Raw genomic sequence first — 21,217 nt, 5'->3', positions numbered from 1 at the left:
ATGAGGGAGTGCTATAAGTGTTCTCAGTTGTAAGATTCATTCATTTGTTTGCGGACGGCTAGCTAGCTAGTTATTTAATTCTTTCGATACAGAAATAAGTCAAAGGCTCTTCATGCTCGTCGGGCATACAAAACGTCTGCAGTCAGTATTAACACGATTCATCGCGGTTCTCGCTTATGTGCACTCGCATAACCAAACTCGTGTGTTCGCTAGTTTTAGTAGAGAACAAGACCCGCCCCTTTTCCGGCTTCCTGAAGAGCAACGTGCAAAGCTGCCGATCTGTTGTTATCACTGCGAGTAGAAAAGAAATGTACCTATTATATCAAGGTGCAGACAATGAACTGTAGTACCGTCGAAAGCAAAAACCGGCGGCCGTTCGATATGTGATGAGCGTGTCCGCTATACGGGAAAAATAGCGGAAGTTCTAGTTTGTCACCGTGAACAGTAATACGTCAAGTGATCAAGCTGAATCTAGCACGTCGTGTTACCGTGTGACTACTCTCTACATTCATGCCCTAGATACAAGAAATCTTTCTCCGGTTTTCGTACACCAGTGTCCGCTATGAGGAGTGTCTGATAATTGTGATGACGCTACTGTTTATGTTTGAAAGAATATAGTCTAGTACCAGTTTCAATTACCACCGAGCTGAATACTTACTCTCGGAGGTCAACTCAATCTAAACGACTTTGAATTAGATGCTTACTGATACGTCTAGACTGCATGGACTTCGTTTGGTAAACTGGTCATTCATCCAATGAGACTAGTGAGACGGTTTGGACGGTACAACATGCATGCAACTCAATACGTCATTCTACCGCAACGCTAGGGCTTCAGAAAACGGTACAGGAAAGACAGTTCTACTAAGTTTGTCTAATTACTCCGTTTGTCTGCTTACCGGTAGACTAGAGTACGTGGGCAAGCAATTCATGACGTCAATTTGCAACTTGTTTGCGAGCACATCCGCGATTACCGCTTTTCGTTCTGTTGATCGAGTGCATGGGCGTCTGCGTATATGGGCTTACACAATGTTATGATTGGTACGAAACGGAGAATACGCAGTGAAGAGATAGATGGCACAGGAAAAGGTCGAAACGCGATGACTATAAAAGTGATTCCCCTGCAGCACTGCCGACATACAGTTGGATGGTGATGATCACAATGATTTCGAATCGACTACTCGAGTTTTTGCTGCTATTTTTGATGTTTGTCACACACGTCGCTTCGCGTGGAGTGAAAGGTGAAGACAGCGCGACTGTTGCACAAATCAATATGCACGACTCTGTTGGAGGGAATGATACAGCAAATGATTTGACGTTGAGAACAATGGTGGAAATGAAAGGGTGGAAAAGATACCGTGGGAAAGCAGGTCCGCCTGGAAGACCAGCGCCAGAAAACAAATGCAACTGCAACTGCAACTGCTGTTCGCGTCTGGAGGAGATAGAAAAGAAACTATTGAATCTGACTGCAGTGGTCAATCAGTTACAGTCACAAAAGGCAGAGAATGAAACAGAAAGCACAACCAAGAAATGCAACACCAACAATGAAAGAAGGTACACAAGTTGTCAAGAGGCTAAACAGTTAGGCAAACTGCCGAGTGGCGTGTACACTTTGGACCTTGGAGATGGATTGGACTTGTTTCAAGTGTACTGTGACATGTCGACAGACGGTGGTGGCTGGACAGTGTTTCAGAGACGCCAGGACGGTTCTGTCGACTTCTACCGCGGATGGTCTGACTACAAAATCGGATTTGGAGACTTGAATGGAGAATTCTGGTTGGGATTAGACAAAATACACAGATTGACAAATCAGGCACAGACTCTTCGAGTCGATCTAATGGATTTCAGTTGTAGTCGAGTATATGCCAACTACACAGGATTTCAGATAAGTGATGAGTCGAGTAATTACGCTCTGACCTACACATCATACAGTGGAAACGCAACCGATGCATTGGCTTGGCAAAAAGGGATGGCCTTTACGACGAAGGACAAAGACAACGACATGATAAATCTGGGCCACAATTCCTGGACAAGTGCCAATTGCGCTATTGACTTCAAAGGAGCTTGGTGGTACCGTCACTGTCACAATTCCAATTTGAATGGTCTCTACTTAAAAAATACAAGTTCTAAAAACTACGAGGGAATCGTTTGGTCTAATTGGCAACCTGGTATTCCTTTAAAATTTACAGAAATGAAGCTGCGTTTTCATTCGTGAACGACGGTTCGTAGTGTTTTTAATTTGCCTTGACTCAACACGACGATTCTGATACAAAGCAATGTAATACGTTGTAACAGCAAAAAGTAACAGCAAAATGCAGTAGTGCTTTACCGTAAGAAGAACGCTATGCTAGAGCTAAAATAAAATTCAAATTTAAAAATTTTTGTTCCCGTTTGACGACTTTGCTTTTTATTGTACCTTTTATATGTATACAACCGCAACTGCTCAACGCATTCTATTTATATAAAGCGAGTATATATATAACCAATGTCATGTGCTCTTGACGTCACGCTGGACTGCCACAACAATAAGAAATAAATGCAACTAAAGTTTTAAGATTAGCGTTATTTCGTGATGTAATTAACTAATGCACCAACTAGAGAAAGGTATAAAACCATACCGTTTCTAAAAAAATAGACGTTGCTGTATTTTGGTTAATTTAGCAGTCTTACGTGCAATCACTTGGTCAAGTCAGTCAAAACAATGTTTTCTTTCTAAATGTTCAGAGATTGAAGATTTCCCACTTGCATCTATCCTACCCGTTTCCGGCCGATTGGATTTATTGCAAATTCACCATATGCCCGTGCACAGACGGCTCTAATACTAGCAGTACAATTAATTAAAAGAATGTGTGGCTTAAAATTAGTAGAGTCGACAAAAGTAAGATTTGCTCGAACTCATTTAATCTGTGTATATACAATCCGTGACAAAGTTTCGCTTTGTATTCGCGACGAAAGTTAGACGATAGCCGTCGCGAACACGACTCGTAGTCGAAGCGATTCGAAGCATCGTTACTTCTGAATTTGACTATGACTTCACAGCGAATGCGTCTCGGGTTTAGCCGGGGCTGCGCGTGGAATGACAGCGAGTGTTCGCGTTGGACTCGCGACGAAAACGCAGCTAATACGCTTCGTTCTCGCTTCGTGCACGCTTTCGATTCGCCGCCATTTCGACTTCCATACGCTCGCATGTTGCTCACCCAGAACTGCCATAGAAAAAGCCTTGATGCTATATTCAAAGTTACAATAACTCCATAATCAAGATCTGCAAATGCTATCATCTTGAAATTAATCGACCCTGTTATAGTCTAACTCAAAAATAAATAATTCTAATTTGCTTTACAGCTTTTGGCAACTAGCAAACACTTGTCTGTGATGGCCTGTGTCATGTTCTGCCATGCCTCCTTTTCTGTCCCTCCCTCGTGTATTGGGAACTTTTGAAAACAATGGCCTGCAATGCACAAAACAATTATTGAAACAAATCAGTATCACAGCCTGATGCAATCATATTACTTCTTATGGCTTTGATCTTCCTAGGGTCTAGTGCCTCTTTAAGGAGTCTATAGACCCACACGCAGTCGAACGGCTTAAGCAATCCTGATCAAACAAGATATCCACATGATTGAGGGCTAACAGAGACCTCCAACCAGCCTTCATGGTGGACCTGGTAACAGCCAACTTGTTGGCCATCACGTTAAGGCTTGAATCACCAATAAACAATTCTACAAATACGTGGTGGGTTAAAATCAACGAGCAGTTTGGTTCAATAGACAATCAACAATGTTCCTAACCTCTTTCTGGAGTCTCACAAGCATCTATTTCTTCTTTCTCTTGCTTGGGTTTGTCTCTCTTCAGAGACAAAACAAATAGTTATGATTAATTTGAGAAATCCTCCAAGCAAACTATTACTTCTGCAGAATCCAAAGACTGATGATCTTGTCCAGTCGTTCTATGACACCCACCATGTCTTTGTGCAATGTTTGAATGAGGTCTTTGGATACCTCACTCGTGCCAAACTAAAACACACAAGTAATATGTGATGCAACTGACACAAGGTAGGATACAGCTTTAGATCATATCAACTTTGAATTAAAGAATAGATTAATGCAAATACATGACAGTTTTGCTAAACATAATTTCTACACAACACACTGTACCCAACAAATCACCATTTCATTTAGACTGTAACTTGAGATAGGTTTAAACATATATCATATCAAAGAGTTGATTATGTTTCTATTACAAGTGGTCTACACATGCAATGATCTAGGTATACCCTGTTGCTGACTTCCTTTGACTAGATAATGCTGGAATAGCACGTTTACACACACGCATTTGACACACCCATACATAAATTATACATATACTGCTACAGATGAATCATAAATTAGATCTTCAAACATTGAAAGACTTTCATTTAGGGATCTCTTATGTCTTCTATAGTTACCATGACTTATAACAATGAAAGTTTGAAATCTTAAAAATGCAGGAATCACAGCACATAACTTAAGAATACAACCATTCAAATCACTAGATTAGAACTAACAGACAATAATCTCTATCCATCCACCCATCCATACACTCTAGTACATACATCTACACTTCAATCTCTACACAGACAGCTGCATAATTTACATGTATTATTTGCTCTGTACAAATATGGATTCAAACTTACATCAGCTAATTTTGCTGTCACTTCCAAATTATCATCATCTTTAGAATGTGTCTAACAAATTATTTAAAACATATTATTTAATTAAGACATATGAATACACAACAGTTGACCTACTATGCACGATGATGGTCCTCATGAATCTTTACTCTGGCACACTCTTGCCTTACACAAGAAACAGAAGATTTCAACTTTATAAATAAGTGTATTAAGTGCTAATCCTATATTCGATACCGGCTTGGAATATTTTATGTCCTTCCAATATTGACGGCCATACAATGACAGCCATTTGACTGACTATACACAGCCATGTATAATTATTTATGAGTCGAACAATAAAAGTAGCAGCTATACAATGAGAACAAGCTACGCAGAGTTAACGCACAAAGTACGATGCAAAAAATTTTAGCCATGGAGTCACAGACAACCTTAATTAACTCATTACGCCATTTTACTCAATGTTATTGCAGTCAGGAAACGGCACAGCATTGCAAGCACAAGATTTGCTAGATTTGTACAAACTGCTAGTTTGTCTACTTATCGGTAAATTACGAGTAGGCAATTTATTAATTATTTGTCAAATTGCAACTTGTATGCAGCAAGATCCGCGCTTACCGTTAGACTCGTACCCAGTCTTCTTGTCTTGCGCTCGTATATTCACGTGCTCGATCACGTGCTTGTGTTGACTCGACGACCGGTAATGTTTGTCACACACGTCGCTTAACTTAAAGGTGGAGAGAATGGCGACATGCAGCAATCACTAAGTGCCGACAGCTACTGCAGTGGCGTATACAGGATATATTCTAGCAAAGAGGTTTTAATGTTCCTTACTAGAGGAGTGGGAAGTGTTACGCACGTTAACCGGCTGAATCCGCCGTGCCTGTCCCGGCCGATTGGACTCTTGCAAATACATGCACCGTGCCCATGCATGAATACGTAACGCATGAAGCTCTTTGGTAGTACTGCATGTAACGAGTGTTTAGCTTTATATATTAGTAGAGTAGACAAGAGAAAGACTTGCTCCAACTTAACTAGATTGAGAACGGTTTGGTCTAGACTGAAATGCCTAGACTAGAGAAGGACGGGCACTTTAGCACGTGATGTGACCACGCCCTTTTCCAAAATGCGGTCTCAACAGACTACCTTTCGCCGATCAGAGAGAAACTATATGCTTAATATACTGTACTTTGCTTGGGCAACAAGAGAGTTACTTATCAAGTGTTCATAATCAGTTGTAATGGGAGCCCGTTTAAGAAACGACAACTCGATCATTACGTCATTCTACCTCAAAGTTATGGCAATCAGAAAACGGTACAGGAAGCAAAACGTTTGCTATTTTGTCTAAATTGCGGGTTTGTCTGCTTACCGGTAGATAGAGAACGCGGAAGAGCAATTCATGACGTCAATTTGCAACTTGTTTGCAAGCAAATTCGCGCTTACCGCTTTTCGTTCTGTTGAGTGGGTACCCAGTCTGCGTGGGCTCACAGATGATTGGCAAGTAGCGGAGAACACGGTCAATAGATGAGTAGCACGAGAATAGGTAGAGACGCGATGACTATAAAAGTGACTCCAGCAGCACAACCGACATACAGTTGGAGGGTGATAATCACAATGATACCGAATCGACTAATCATTTTCCTGCTGCCATTGTCGATGTTTGTCACACACGTCGCTTCGCGTGGAGTAAAAGGTGACAGCAGTGAAGACAGCGTGACGGTGGCACAAATCAATGTGCAAGTTTCTCTTGGAGGAAATAGTACATCAAATGGTTTGATGTCGAGAAAAATAGTGCGAATGAAAGGAGAGAAAGGAGACCGTGGGAAAGCAGGTCCACCTGGAAGACCAGCACCAGAGAACAAATGCAGCTGCAACTGCTGTTTGCGTCTGGAGGAAATAGAAGAGAAACTATCAAATCTGACTGCAGTGGTCAATCAGTTGCGGTCACAAAAGGCAGAGAATGAGACAGAAAGCACAAGCCAGGAAAACAGAAGTTACACAAGTTGTCAAGAGGCTAAACAGTTAGGCAAACTGCTGAGTGGAGTGTACACTTTGGACCTTAAAGATGGATTGGACTCGTTTCAAGTGTACTGCGATATGTCGACAGACGGTGGTGGCTGGACAGTGTTTCAGAGACGCCAAGACGGTTCTGTTGACTTCTACCGCGGATGGTCTGACTACAAAAACGGATTTGGAGACTTGAACGGAGAATTCTGGTTGGGATTAGATAAAATATACAGACTGACAAAGCAGGCACAGACTCTTCGCGTAGACCTAATGGATTTCAGTGTCCGTCGAGTACATGCTCAATACACGGAATTCCAGATAAGCAATGAGTCGAGTAATTACAGCCTGGTGTACACATCATACAGTGGAAATGCAGGTAATGCACTGGCTAAACACAAGGGTATGGGATTTACCACCAAGGACAGAGACAATGACGTGATGACTTCGAGGTGGTTTCCAGTTGTATACGGTACTTCAAGTCCCAACTGTGCTGTAAACTGGAAAGGAGCTTGGTGGTACTATAGTTGTCATAAATCTAACTTGAATGGTCTCTACTTGAAAAATGAAACGTCTACTAACAACCGTGGGATCGTTTGGTCTACTTGGCAAGACGGTATTCCTCTCAAATTTACAGAAATGAAATTGCGTGTTAGTTGGTGACATCTACTGCTACTTCCAAAGCGTTTACGCTGACTCAATACATTGATATTAGCGAAGAACTCACTCTACTTTAGTCGTATTGCAACAGCATCAGAAAATATGAGCTAGTTTGTGTTTGCTCCGGCTATGTATGTGTTAAGGATTGAAGTCGTAATTAACACTCCGGAGTTACAAGCGGGTCTGTGGCCCTGTTGATCATTTCAATTTTACATTTTAATGCTGTTTAAACCTAACTTGTAAATTTTTTGAAAGTTTTAATATAGAGTCCCGTATCTAGTTTGGGATACCGTCTAGATTCGGACTCGAGATCTTGGTCCAACGCAATTGTCTAAGTATGAAGTATATGGCAACGTAGAGACGTTAAGTAACTATTCTTGATCCATAACAATCAATGAGAACGAGACTTGACTAAACTTCTACCACGCCCTACCTCTAGACACGGACAAATACATCTAAAACGCGATAACAAATTACAGAGACAACGTGGGAATTGTTGGGAGTGGTTAGAGGAGGTTTTTCTAATTGTCTCTAAATAATTATTGCTTTAATTAAAAATCTTTAAAAGTACTAAAGCTGCAGAATCCTGTTTAAACAAAATCTTTTCATCATTAACCTGAATTGCCTCAACTTTCCAATTTCCTTCCATTCTTATTTGTCTTTTAAGTAACTTGATTCAGTTCTGCTTTTCCTTCAATTCCTGCTGCAGCTCCCAACATGATGCACAGTCAGAACTCAAGATGAAATCATGCAGTCAATTCCTACCTCTCAGTAAGCATACTACCAGACTTGTCTTTACACTTTATCTTCGCGTCGGTCATTCCCTAAACGAAGCACATTCTAAGAAGTATTCAAGGGGTGCAAACCAAAGTGCGTACCACACACGTCTAGTTGATATCCTACTAGGTACGAAAGTTAATACCCACAGTTCGATCACGTCTGTCAAATCCCAATGTTACATCATCACTGAAAATGACGCGGTAGAGTCACTGCAGAGATCAGAAAGAGGTTGTTCATGTCTGCAAAAGACGCAAAACACAAAAGAGCCGTGTCCTAATGAGGCCTTACATGATTCGATGCATTGCTAGACGTGCTACTAAACGTTCGAAAAGAAAACTTGTTGCTTTCGCTCTAGAATCAAGCTGTTAGCAAACGCCAAGACATCAAAGTAGCACCCCGTGTCCCGATGACGTCGCCAGACTGCCACACAAGCAGTAAAGGTCTTGACGTAAATTTGCAACTTGTTGGCAAGCACAACCCGTTTTTACAGCCTAAAATTATTTGAGTGAGCGTCTGCGTGGACTCACACATGATTGGTAGGAAACGGAGATGCCGGTGAAGTGATAGATAGCACAGGAATAGGTGGACACCCAGTGACTATAAAAGTGACTCGCAGCAACACTGCCGACATACAGTTGGATGGTGATGATCACAATGATTTCTTATCGACTAATGTGGATTTTGCTGTTATTATTGATGTTTGTCACACACGTCGCTTCGCATAGAGTGAAAGGTGACAGCAGTGAAGACAGCGTGACGGTTGCACAAATCAATGTGCAAATTTTTCTTGGAGGGAATAGTACATCAAATGGTTTTATGACGAGAAACATGATGGGAATGAAAGGAGAGAAAGGAGACCGTGAGAAAGCAGGTCCGCCTGCAAGATCCAGCACCAGAGAACAAATGCAGCTGCAACTTCTGTTCGCGACAGGATCAAATAGAAGAGAAACTATCAAATCTGACTGCAGTTGTCAATCAGTTGCAGTCATAAAAGGCAGAGAATAAAACAAAAAGCATAACTAAGAAAAGCAATACCGACAAAGATAGAAGTTACACAAGTTGTCAAGAGGCTAAACAGTTAGCAAACTACTGAGTAGAGTGTACACGTTGGATGTTGGAGATGGATTGGACTCGTTTCAAGTGTACTGTGATATGTCGACAGACGGTGGTGGCCGGACAGTGTTTCAGAAACGCCAAGACGGTTCTGTCAACTTCTACTGCGGATGGTCTGACTACAAAGACGGATTTTGAGTCTTGAACAGAGAATTCTGGTTGGGATTAGACAAAACACACAGACTGACAAAGCAGGCACAGATTCTTCGAGTAGATGTAATAGATTGCAGTGGTCGTCGAGTTTATGCCAAATACACAGGATTCGTAGCAGAAGACGAGAGGATTAAGTACTTGCTGAACTATGAATGTTAGTTACAAGGGAGCGCAGGAGAGGCATTGGCTAGGCACAAAGGAATGAAATTTACCACTAAGGTCCTTAGTAAGGATGCTGACAACGACATCTTAAACATTAAGAGTCCGTGAAGTAGCAATTGGGCTGTTGACTGGAATGGAGCATGATGGTACGACTATTGTCATAAGACCAACTTGAATGGTCTCTACTTGAAAATGAAAAGTCTACTAACGCCAGTGGGATCGTTTGGTCTACTTGGCAGGATCGCATTCCTCTCAAATTTACAGAATAAAATTGCGTGTTAGTTCGTAAATGACATCTACATGCTAGTTAGAGAGCGTTTACGTTAACTCAATTCATTAATTTTAGCACAGAACGCACTACTGTAGTCGAGTTGCAGCATCAGCAGGCAAAACAAAAGCTTGTTTGTGTTTGCGTATGTTAAAAATGTTGTAATTAACAATAAGCTTGACGTTGAAAGAAATTACAAGCGGTCCGGGGACGTAGCAAGTTTTAAAAAGGGTTTACTACCAGCCCGAGGCATAAATTCCTAGTGCCTCGATGTCCAGATATATATGAACGGACACATGCATGCAGACCATATTATAAGACAGTAACAACGTTTCGACATATAGCTTGACATTTCTATACATTTTAATACCCAAGCTATTTTCATGCCAAGAAATAGGCAACGGCCCAAAATAATTTTTAAACTAAACATTATAATAATTTTTATAGATTACATCTAATTAAGTGCTAATTCTATATTAGATACCGGTTGCAATATTTTATGTTCTTCCAATATTGACAGCCGTACAATGACAACCATTAGTCTGACTATACATAGCCGTGTATAATTATTTATGAGTCGAACAATAAATGTAGCAGCTATACAATGAGAACGAGCAATGCAGAGTTAACGCACAGCGTACGATGCAAAAAATTTTAGCCATGGAGTCACAGACAACCTTAATTAGTAACTCATTACAACATTTTACTCAATGTTATTGCAGCCAGAAAACGGTACCGCATTGCAAGCACAAACTTTGATAAATTTGTACAAACTGCGGGTTTGTTTGCTTATCGGTAAATTACGAGTAGGCAATATATTATTTATTTGTCAAATTGCAACTTGTACGCAGCAAGATACGCGCCTACAGTTCATCTAGACTCGTACCCAGTACTCTCCTCGCGCGTTCATGTCTATCCACATGCTCGACCACGTGCTGGCGTAAACTCGACTACCGTTACTGTTGTCACACACGTCGCTTAGCGTGGAGCAAATAGTCACATGCAGCAATTACTGAGTGACGACAGTGCAGTGGCGTATGCAGGCTGGATTCTAGCAAAGGAAGTTGAGTGAGTAGTGTCACGCCCGTTAAACAAGCTAAATCCGTCGTGCCTGTCCAGGCCGATTAGACTTCTTGCAAATACATTCACCGTACCCGTGCATGCATATCTAACGCATTCAGCTCTATAGTAGTACAGTACTGCATGTAACGAGTGCGTAGCTTTTATATATTAGTAGGGTAGACAAAAGAAATATTTGCTCGAACTCAACCAGAATCAGAGCAGTTTGGTCTAGAATGAAATGTTTAGACTAATCTGCGCAAGAGAAGGAAGGGCTCTTTAGCACGTGATGTGACCACTCCCTTTCCAAATGCAATCTCGACAGAATACCTTTAGCCGATCAGAGTGGAATTATATGCTTAATGTACTGTATTTTGTTTGGACAACAAGCGAGTTACTTATCAAGTGTTCATGATCAGTTGTAATGGGATCCCGTTTGGGAGGAACCACAACTCGATCATTGCGTCAGTCTACCTCAAAGTTACGGCAGTCAGAAAGCGGTAGGGAAAGCAAAATGTTTGCTAAGTTTGTCTAAATTGCAGATTTGTCTGCTTACCGGTAGATAGACACGGGCAAGCAATTCATGACGTCAATTTGCAACTTGTTTGCAAGCAATTCCGCGCTTACCGCTTTTCGTTCTGTTGAGTGGGCGTCTACGTGGGCTCACACGTGATTGGTAACAAACGGAGAACACGGTGAAGAGGTAATTAGTACGGAAATAGGTCGAAACGCGATGACTATAAAAGTGACTCCAGCAGCACAACCGACATACAGTTGAATGGTGATGATCACAATGATTTCGAATCGACTAATCGGGTTTCTGCTCCTATTGCTTATATTTGTCACACACGTCGCTTCCCGTGGAGTAGAAGGTGACAGCAGTGAAGACAGCGTGACGGTTGCACAAATCAATGTGCAAGTTTCTCTTGGAGGCAATAATAGTACATCAAATGGTTTGAAGTCGAGAAAAATGCTGGGAATGAAAGGAGAAAAAGGAGACCGTGGGAAAGCAGGTCCGCCTGGAAGACCAGCACCAGACAACAAATTCAGCTGCAACTGCTGTTCGCGTCTAGAAGAAATCGAAGGAAAACTATCAAATCTGACTGAAGTGGTCAATCAGTTACAGTCACAAAACAGAGACAAAGAAAGAAGTTACACAAGTTGTCAAGAGGCTAAACAGTTAGGCAAACTGCTTAGTGGCGTGTACACTTTGGACCTTGGAGATGGATTGGGCTCGTTTCAAGTGTACTGTGATATGTCGACAGACGGTGGTGGCTGGACAGTGTTTCAGAGACGCCAGGACGGTTCTGTCGATTTCTACCGCGGATGGTCTGCCTACAAAAACGGATTTGGAGACTTGAACGGAGAATTCTGGTTGGGATTAGACAAAATACACAGAATGACAAAGCGGGCACAGACTCTTCGTGTAGATCTAATGGATTTCAGTGTCCGTCGAGTACATGCTGAATACAGAGGGTTTCAGATAAGTGACGAGTCGAGTAAATACTCTCTGGCCTACACATCATACAGTGGAAACGCAGGCAATGCAATGGCTCATCACAACGGGATGGCCTTTACAACTAAAGACAACGACAATGACCAGCTGAGTATCAACTGCGCCACTACCTATAAAGGACCATGGTGGCACTACAAATGTTTTGATTGTAACTTGAATACTCTCTACTTGAAAAATGAAAAGGCTACTACTAAATACGCTGGAATCGTTTGGAATACTTGGCAACACAACATTCCTCTCAAATTTACAGAAATGAAATTGCGTGTTAATTCGTAAATGACATCTACTGCTACTTAAAAAGCGTTTACGCTGACTCAATACTCTACTGTACTCGTGTTGCAGCAGCAGATAAGAAAGAAGCTTGTATGTGTTTGCGCCTACTACAAATGTTTCAAGGATACACACACACACACACACACACACACACACACACACACACACACACACACACACACACACACACACACACACACACACACACACACACACACACACACACACACACGTCGTAATTAAAAGCCATTACAAGCGGCCTAGGGACGTACAGCTATGGATTTGAAAAAAGGGTTTCTTACCCGCCCGAGACATAATTTTTGGTGTCCACTTAGAACGAAAACTGTTTTTATGCTACAGGAGAAGCAACGTTCAAAATTTCAATGTTTATTTGCCCTGCCAATCTTGGACAGCCGTAACACACTAATTATTTATAATGTACTTAGCTAATTAGCTAGTACTATCTTGAATAAAATCGCTACTGCACAACGTACCATAGTGAGTAGAGCCTCGGGCTCTTTCTAATGTCGCCTGCATGCGTAGCCGATCGATTTCCTTAGAACAGTATACAATTAAACGCGATTTACCGGAGGCAACTTTACACAAAACTTTAATACCTGACCTGCGCATGTGAACGATAAGTTAGCGCAAAGTAGCATGCGCCAAACAGTCGTGGATCATTAGATGCCATCACAGCGCCAATTAGAAATCGGTCTCTACATAAACTTGTTCAACCGGTCTACATATCACGAGGTCTTTCAGCTGGAAAGATGCATGGAAACAGAACACCTTCCACTGCCCATTTACGTTTGTCTGCAGGGTATTTGAAACAATTCTCCATAGTCTCCCTAGACACAACCCAGAGATAGTAAAGCACAGTACACCAACACACATAATTAATTAACACACAATAGTTATTTCGGTTTTGTCTAAACATTATAGTTAAACCAGTCGACCTTCAATATTTCGTTCCAGTTTTCTTTCCCTATGGCTTGTCTTGTAATAGCGTCTTGAATGTAGAATTCTCTTCTTGCTTGATATTTGGGCAATCCGAGACCATGCAGCCGTTGCAAAAATCTGGTTTAAATTAATTTAAACCTTTTGGCAAGGAGAAACGCAACTGCTTTATACCTCTAAGTAGTCAGAAACCGTGACATCACTAAAATGACAATTATTTGATAGCATTTAAGTTTTTGTGTTGATGATCCGGAACAATCACGTTACGAAATCATGAGCTATCACTCGACCACCAGGTTTCAACCAATTCTATAGCAAAACAAGTTTGCTACAAAAACAACAGTAAAGAGTAATTGTTAAGATTATTTTAACGAGGATGGGCATGCAATCTTAAGAACACGATCCGCACCTCTTCTTCAGCTTCCTGAAGAGCAGCGTGCAAAGCTGCTGATCTGTTGTTATCACTGCGAGCAGAAGAGACATGTACAGGGCCGGATCTAGAAGGGGTTTAGGAAGTTGCAACCCCCTCTTTTTCAATAGGCTTGGTTTAATAATTTTAATAATTTCATTAGAAAAGAGAAAATTAGTAATGCTATAAATAACTGCTAACGGTGAAACCCCTCTTTCAAAAATTTCCAGGATCCGACGCTGCATGTTCTTATTATTTCAAGATGCAGACAGTAAACTGTAGTACCGTCGAAAGCAAAAACCGGCGGCTGTCCAATATTTGATAAACATGTCCGATATACGGGAAAAGCTGCGGAAGTTCTAGTTTGTAACCGTGAACAGCAATACGCCAAGTGATCAAGCTCAATCTAGCACGTCGTGTTACCATGTGACTATTCCCTACGTTCATGCCTTAGAGACAAGAAATTGTCGTCTGGTTTTCGTACGCCAGTGTCCGATATTGGGGAGTGTCCGATAATTGATGACTCTACGCAGTGCATGGGTGGGGAATATCGTACATATATTATCCAACAACGATGTCGTACCGCTAAAATATAATCCGCCAACATGCTTTTACTGATTTATCGTCAATATTTAGCAAACAGTCAAAATAAATTCCCGCCAATGTTCCATCTTATATGGTATAGTACATTGGTTATGTGAAATAGTTCCAAGTAAAAGTGGTGGGACAATTTTTTTCACTTTATATGTGGCTATGATGTTGGGCAAGATGGCAGGTTACAAAATTAGAATAATCAAATGGCCTGCTGCAGTTTTCAATTTGTGTAATAACTACGATCTAACATGATAGGTTTCCAACATTTCAACAACAACCTTATCAAACAATAGAATTACTGCTCAACAAAAATTGCAAATTTTTGCGCTAAAAAATCAAAAGTACATTAAAACTTTTGAAAAATTTACAGGTTTAAATAACATTGAAATGCAAAAGACAAAATGAACAAAAGGGACACAGACCCGCTTGTAACCCATTTCAAACGTCCAATCTTGCTGTTAATCACGACTCAAATCCTTAGCACATTTGTAGCAGACGCAAACACAAACTAGTTTTTATTTTAGGTCAAGTACCTACTGTGTTAATTGTAGACTGGAAAGGAGCATGGTGGTACTACCATTGTCATAAATCTAACTTGAATAGTCTCTACTTGAAAAATATAAAGTCTACTAACTACCTTGGGATCGTTTTGTCTACTTGGCAGGACGGCATTCCTCTCAAATTTACAGAAATGAAATTGCGTGTTAGTTCGTAAATGACATCTACTACTACTTACAAAGCGATTACACTGACTCAATACATTGATATTAGCACAGAACGCACTCTACTGTAGTCGTGTTGCAATAGCATCAGAAAAATAAAAACTCGTTTGTGTTTGCGCCTGCTACAAATGTGTTAAGAATTTGAGTCGTAATTAACAGCAAGACTGGACGTTGAAAGAGGCTACGTGCGGGTCTGTGCCCTTTTGATCATTTTAACTTTAGCATTTCAATGATTTTTAACCCTATAATCTTTTCGAAAGTTTTAATATACTTTTGATCTTTTAGTGCAACAATTTGCATTTTGATAGGGTGGTTGTTGAAATGTTGGAAACCTATCATGTTAGATCTTAATTATTACACAAATCGAAAACTGCAGCAGGCCATTTGATTATTCTAATTTTGTAATCTGACATCTTGCCCAATATATGCATCATAAGAGTCATTTTAAGATCTAATTTTCTCTGTAAATACTTCTTTTGTTTAATATGGAGACAAGTCAGATACTTTCCGTGCTCGGTGGGCATCTAGTAGACGTCTGCAGTCAACATTAACACAATTATTCACGGTTTTCGCCTATATTGCATTCGCATCAAGCAAAGCGGGTGTCCGATACCAGAGAACAAGACCCATCCTCTTTTAATTGCAGCTTCCTGAAGAGCAACGTACAAAGCTACCTATTATTTCAAGGTGCAGACAGTGAACTTTTTGGTACTGGCGAAAGCAAAAACCGGCGGCTGTCCGATATTTAATTGGGTGTCCAATGGACAGGAAAAACAGCAAAAGTTCTGTTTTGTCACCGTGAACCAGCTGCAATACGGCAAGTGATCGAGCTGAATCTAGCACGTCGTGGTACTACTCTCTACATTCACGCCGTAGATACAAGAAATCTTCGTCTGGTTTCCGTACGCCAGTGTCCGATATTGGGGAGTGTTCAATAATTGAAGTATGACTCTAGTTAAAAATAAGTGGCTGCATCATGAAGTTTGCAATTGCGAAATCTATATAGCATCGATAGCCAAATTGTCATGTTTACCAGCGTGACAGGGTAGCCACAACAGATGGCGAGCACAGGTTAGCATCTTGCAATCTCATCCGCGCCAAATATCGCATGACGCTTGATTCACGTGGCGATGACGTCAACATATCTCTGTGGTTAGATTGATGGCGGATTTCAGACCTTCTCTGCGGGTGTGACATTAACGACGTCATCACTTTTCACGGAACACTGGGGTGCTACTTTGATGTCTCGGTGTATATTAACCGTGCGAGTCTATGGCAAAAGCAACAAGTTTCCTTTTCGAACTTTTTACTAGCACGTCTAACGATTCATTGAATCAGGCAAGGCCTCATTAGGACCCGGCACTTGCGTGTTTTGCAGCTTTTGCAGACATGAACAACGTCTTTCTGATCTCTATCGTGACTCTACCGCGTCATTTTTAGTGATGATGTAACATTGGGACTTGACAGACGTGAACTGTGGGTACAAAGTCACGTTCGTAGTAAGTAGGCTAGGTGTTTTAATTGTGTGTGTTGGACGTTGTAATGTAGACAGCAGGTAGGTAAATTGCTGTGAGTAATTGACCATTATTACTACACCATAAATATGAAGTTGAAATAGCAAGTGGCAGTGTGTTTTCTCCTGGGGCATGTGACACAGTAGACCAGAATGATAGTGAAAACCAATATATTGTCATATACAAAACAATAATTGAGTTGATTCAGGTGCTAGAATGTTGTGAACAAGAGGAAGGCCTTTCATCTCAGATTCTCTAGGCCGAAAGGAAGAGAAACCACAGTTAGCAACAAATCATTCAATGGTGAAAGAGAACATTATTTTCTCGATTGGCTGTCTGCAAAAGTTGTATGTCTTTTGACCAGTATTTAAATAAGTGAACTGGCAGCTTACTCTGACGACTTAAAGGAGATCTTTAAAATTACTAAAGCTGCAGAATCCTGTGTAAACAAGATCTTTTCATTAATCATTATCCTGAATTGCCTCAACTTTTTAATTTTCTTTCATTCTCATTCGTCGTTCAAGTAACTTGATGCAGTTCTACTTTTCCTTCAATTCCTGCAGCAACTCCTTGAACATGATGTACAGTCAGAACTCAAAATGAAATCATGCATTCCCTTCCTACCTTTCAGTACCACCAGACTTGTCTATAGACTTGCCTTCGAGAAGGTCATTTCCTAAATGAAGCACATTGTAGGAAGTATTCAAGATGTGCAAACAAAACCATTTGCTAAGTGCGTAACCACACAGAACACGTCTAGTCGATATCCTACTACGTACGCTAGTTTGCACCCACAATTCACGTCTGTCAAATCCCAATGTTACATCATCACTAAAAATAACGTGGCAGAGTCACGGCAGAGATCAGAAAGAGGTTGTTCATGTCTGCAAAAGACGCAAAACATAAGAGCAGGACTCCTAATGTGGCCTTACCTGATTCGATGCATTGCCATACGTGCTATTAGGTTCGAAAAGAAAACTTGTTGCATTCGCTATGGAATCATGCGGTTAACAAACGCCGAGACATCAAAGTAGCAGCACCCCAGTGTCCCGTGAGACGTGATAACTTCGTTAGTGCCACGCCCGCATAATAGGTCTAATGACGTAATTGCAACTTGGTTGCAAGCGCCACCAGCCAAAATTTCGTTCTGTGAATTGAGTGAGCGTCTGCGTGGGCTCACACATGATTGGTAGGAAACGGAGAGGCTGGTGAAGCGACAGGAAACAGGTCAAGACGCGATGGCTATAAATGTGGCTCCCAGCAGCACTGTCCACATATTCAGCTGGATGGTGATGATTAAAATGATTTCCTATCGACTAATGGGGATTTTGCTGTCATTGTTAATGTTTGTCTCACACGTCGTTTCGCATGGAGTGAAAGGCGACAGCAGTGTGACGGTTGCACAAATCAATGTGCAAGTTTCTGTTGGAGGGAATAGTACATCAAGCGGTTTAATGTCGAAAACAATGGTGGGAATAAAAGGAGAGAAAGGAGACCGTGGAAAAACAGGTTGGCCTGGAAGACCAGCACCAGAGAACAAATGCAGCTGCAACTGCTGTTCGCGTCTGGAGGAAATAGAAGAAAAACTGTCAAATCTGACTGAAGTGGTCAATCAGTTGCAGTCACAATATACAGACAATAAAACAAGTTACACAAGTTGTCAAGAGGCTAAACAGTTAGGCCAACTGCTAAGCGGCGTGTACACTTTGGACCTTGGAGATGGATTGGACTCGTTTCAAGTGTACTGTGATATGTCGACGGACGGTGGTGGCTGGACAGTGTTTCAGAGACGCCAGGACGGTTCTGTCGACTTCTACCGCGGATGGTCTGACTACAAAAACGGATTTGGAGACTTGAATAGAGAATTCTGGTTGGGATTAGACAAAATACACAGATTGACAAAGCAGGCACAGACTCTTCGTATAGATCTAATGGATTTCAGTGACAGTCGAGTACATGCTCAATACGCAGGATTTCAGATAAGTAACGAGTCGAGTAAATATTCTCTGACCTTTACATCATACAGTGGAAATGCAAGCGATTCATTAGCATATCACAATGGAATGGCCTTTACAACTAAAGACAGCGACAATGACAAGTATAATAGCAACTGCGTCACTTTGTCTAAAGGAGCTTGGTGGCACAAAAGTTGTTTTTATTCTAACTTGAATGGTCTCTACTTTAAAAATGAAAGGTTTAGTAACTCCGAGGGAATCAATTGGAATACTTGGCAGTCCAACATTTCTCTCAAATTTACAGAAATGAAATTGCGTGTTAGTTCGTAAATGACATCTATTGCTACTTACAAAGCGTTTACGCTGACTCAATACATATTTTAGCACAGAACGCACGATACTGTAAGTTAAGTTGCAACAGCATCAGATAAAATAAAGCTTGTTTGTGTTTGCGCCAGTTATACAAAGTTTCAAGTTCTTGGGTCGTAAATAACAGCAAGTTCCATGTTGAAAGCGATTACAAGATACACACACACGCACGCACACACGCATGCACGCACGCACGCACTCACGCACGCACGCACGCACGCACGCACGCACACACACACACACACACACACACACACACACACACACACACACACACACAAGGTATACGCAAGTATGGATTTGGAGAAGTATAATCCCTAGTGCTCCGATTATGGTGCGTAAATAGCGTCAAAAACACACTTCTTGTAACCATAGTTATAACAATATTTAAGAAGATAGAAAATAAAAAATATATTTGAATATTAGTAGAGGATTGTCTTATACTGATGTCCAGATATCATACAGTAGTGGACGGCATGCAAAGGATACTATTAAGGACGTTGCTAGATACTTGTATCTGTAAGCTTATATACTATAAGAAATCGGTACAACCACAGACAGCAGTGGTGACTAGAGCCTTGAGCATTTTCCAAAGTCACCTGCAAGCGATTCCTCTTATATAACAGTATATAATTAAATGATGTTTACCGGATGCAACTTCACACAAAACTTCAATACCTGAATTGCGCGTCGTACGCTAAGTTAGCGCAGAGTAGCATGCGTGAAACAGCCGTTGTCAGTAGATCCCATCATCTAAGAATCGGTTTCCATGGCAACCGGTCTACATATCACGAGGTCTCTCAGCTACAAATATGCATGGAAACAGAACACCTTCTTCAGCCCATTTACGTTTGTCTGCAAGGAATTTGAAACAATTCTCCAGAGTTTCCCTAGACACAACCTAGAGAAAACACATGCACGTACATCAACACACAATTTCGGTTTTGTCTATACATTCTATTAGAGCAGTCGACCTTCAATATTTCGTTCCAGGTTTCTTTCGCTATAGCTTGTCTTCTCATAGCGTCTTGAATGTAGAATTCGCTTCTTGGTTGATATTCGAGCAATCGGAGACCAGTCGTTGCACATATTTGGTTTATATTAAATTTAAAACATTTCTGCAAAGGTAAACGTAAGTGCTTAGCCCTCTCCGTAGTCAGAGACCGTGACGTTACTAAAATGCCAGTTTGTTTGATAATCTTTGAATTCTTGTGTTGATGATCCGGGACAATCGCATGTTAGGAAGTCATGGACTATTACTCGACCACCTAGGCTGGAGTGTGCAGCCGGTCATCTCTCTGCCGCGGGGGAGTTGACAGGCTGGACACTCGAGCCTATCGACCACCATGCTTCAACCAATTCTATAGCAAAACAAGTTTGATGCGAATACAGTAGAAAAATAATTATTGTATTATTTTAACGAGGATGTGCATGCAATCTTAAAAGATGTCCACGCATGCTCAAAGCTTTTAGTTGCTATATCAAATTTCTTAGTTAAAATGATCTGTCTGTAGCCAAAAGTGGCTGCCCAAAGTAAGGTAGCTAATTTAAAAGACCAAAAAATATATACAGCAATCATTTACTAATTAATTAATTAAATTATTTCTTTGCAAGCGTTGTAAATTGTTGATCTGCTGTACTATAATTATAATTAATTTTCTTTATTGGAATGTATGTAAACAATTTATTATTTCTTTTACAGGTTATAGTTGTTATTCAATAACTAAGCAGTGTATTTCAAATCATTCGACTTTGTCACTCAAATGTTTAAAGTACACAAAATAAAGGTAATACATAATAATTTTAAAATTTTGTAATGGCAAAAAATGGTAAAAATGGAAGTTAGTAAGTATATTTAAAATCTAGTCGATTGATGTCAATTAATATTAAATAGACACCTATATTGCCTTACAATTGTTATAGCATTTGCGTTAATTAAATTAATTATTATTGAAAGTGATTCATAAGCACCTATTAAATACATTTAAGTAAAAGCTGCAAGGATATCTGTAAGAGAGATCTGAAGCTGTACTATAAACTGTAACT

The 21,217-nt window shown here is 40.7% G+C and overlaps 4 protein-coding genes and 3 long non-coding RNA genes across 9 annotated transcripts; 4 read left to right on the top strand and 3 right to left on the bottom strand.

Moving 5' to 3' along the window:
* Positions 1 to 1,151: 1,151 nt before the first annotated feature.
* On the top strand, positions 1,152 to 2,415 carry LOC134176925 (fibrinogen-like protein A). Its single transcript, XM_062643607.1, has one exon. The coding sequence runs from the start codon at positions 1,160 to 1,162 to the stop codon at positions 2,210 to 2,212; it is 1,053 nt and encodes a 350-aa protein (XP_062499591.1). The 5' UTR covers positions 1,152 to 1,159; the 3' UTR covers positions 2,213 to 2,415.
* Positions 2,416 to 3,207: 792 nt separating this feature from the next.
* On the bottom strand, positions 3,208 to 4,044 carry LOC134177554 (uncharacterized). Its single transcript, XR_009969544.1, has 4 exons — positions 3,904 to 4,044; positions 3,786 to 3,843; positions 3,508 to 3,716; positions 3,208 to 3,445 (listed from the first exon to the last, which is right to left on the bottom strand). It is a non-coding gene; the product is annotated as an uncharacterized LOC134177554 (long non-coding RNA).
* Positions 4,045 to 5,820: 1,776 nt separating this feature from the next.
* Positions 5,821 to 7,438, top strand: LOC134176869 (ficolin-2-like). Its single transcript, XM_062643545.1, has one exon. It carries the CDS (start codon positions 6,188 to 6,190, stop codon positions 7,328 to 7,330), a length of 1,143 nt encoding a protein of 380 aa, XP_062499529.1. The 5' UTR covers positions 5,821 to 6,187; the 3' UTR covers positions 7,331 to 7,438.
* A 4,217-nt stretch (positions 7,439 to 11,655) lies between these two features.
* LOC134177673 (ficolin-2-like) lies at positions 11,656 to 12,687 on the top strand. The gene has a single exon (XM_062644448.1). The coding sequence runs from the start codon at positions 11,656 to 11,658 to the stop codon at positions 12,652 to 12,654; it is 999 nt and encodes a 332-aa protein (XP_062500432.1). The 3' UTR covers positions 12,655 to 12,687.
* A 364-nt stretch (positions 12,688 to 13,051) lies between these two features.
* On the bottom strand, positions 13,052 to 20,930 carry LOC134177173 (uncharacterized). Of its 2 annotated transcripts, none has more exons than XR_009969447.1 (4): positions 20,146 to 20,930; positions 19,850 to 20,072; positions 13,269 to 13,499; positions 13,052 to 13,206 (listed from the first exon to the last, which is right to left on the bottom strand). It is a non-coding gene; the product is annotated as an uncharacterized LOC134177173 (long non-coding RNA). The 2 variants fall into 2 exon arrangements; XR_009969446.1 differs by having other exon boundaries at positions 13,274 to 13,499.
* Positions 17,001 to 17,889, bottom strand: LOC134177172 (uncharacterized). Of its 2 annotated transcripts, XR_009969445.1 has the most exons (3): positions 17,780 to 17,889; positions 17,472 to 17,523; positions 17,001 to 17,416 (listed from the first exon to the last, which is right to left on the bottom strand). It is a non-coding gene; the product is annotated as an uncharacterized LOC134177172 (long non-coding RNA). The 2 variants fall into 2 exon arrangements; XR_009969444.1 differs by having other exon boundaries at positions 17,472 to 17,882.
* On the top strand, positions 18,112 to 19,263 carry LOC134176879 (ficolin-2-like). Its single transcript, XM_062643553.1, has one exon. It carries the CDS (start codon positions 18,134 to 18,136, stop codon positions 19,130 to 19,132), a length of 999 nt encoding a protein of 332 aa, XP_062499537.1. The 5' UTR covers positions 18,112 to 18,133; the 3' UTR covers positions 19,133 to 19,263.
* Positions 20,931 to 21,217: the final 287 nt, after the last annotated feature.

Source organism: Corticium candelabrum, chromosome 3, assembly GCF_963422355.1.
Source record: "Corticium candelabrum chromosome 3, ooCorCand1.1, whole genome shotgun sequence".
Taxonomy (NCBI): Eukaryota; Metazoa; Porifera; class Homoscleromorpha; order Homosclerophorida; family Plakinidae; genus Corticium; species Corticium candelabrum.
The sequence above is the reverse complement of the archived record's forward strand: the minus strand, read 5'-3'. Positions and strand labels throughout refer to the sequence as shown.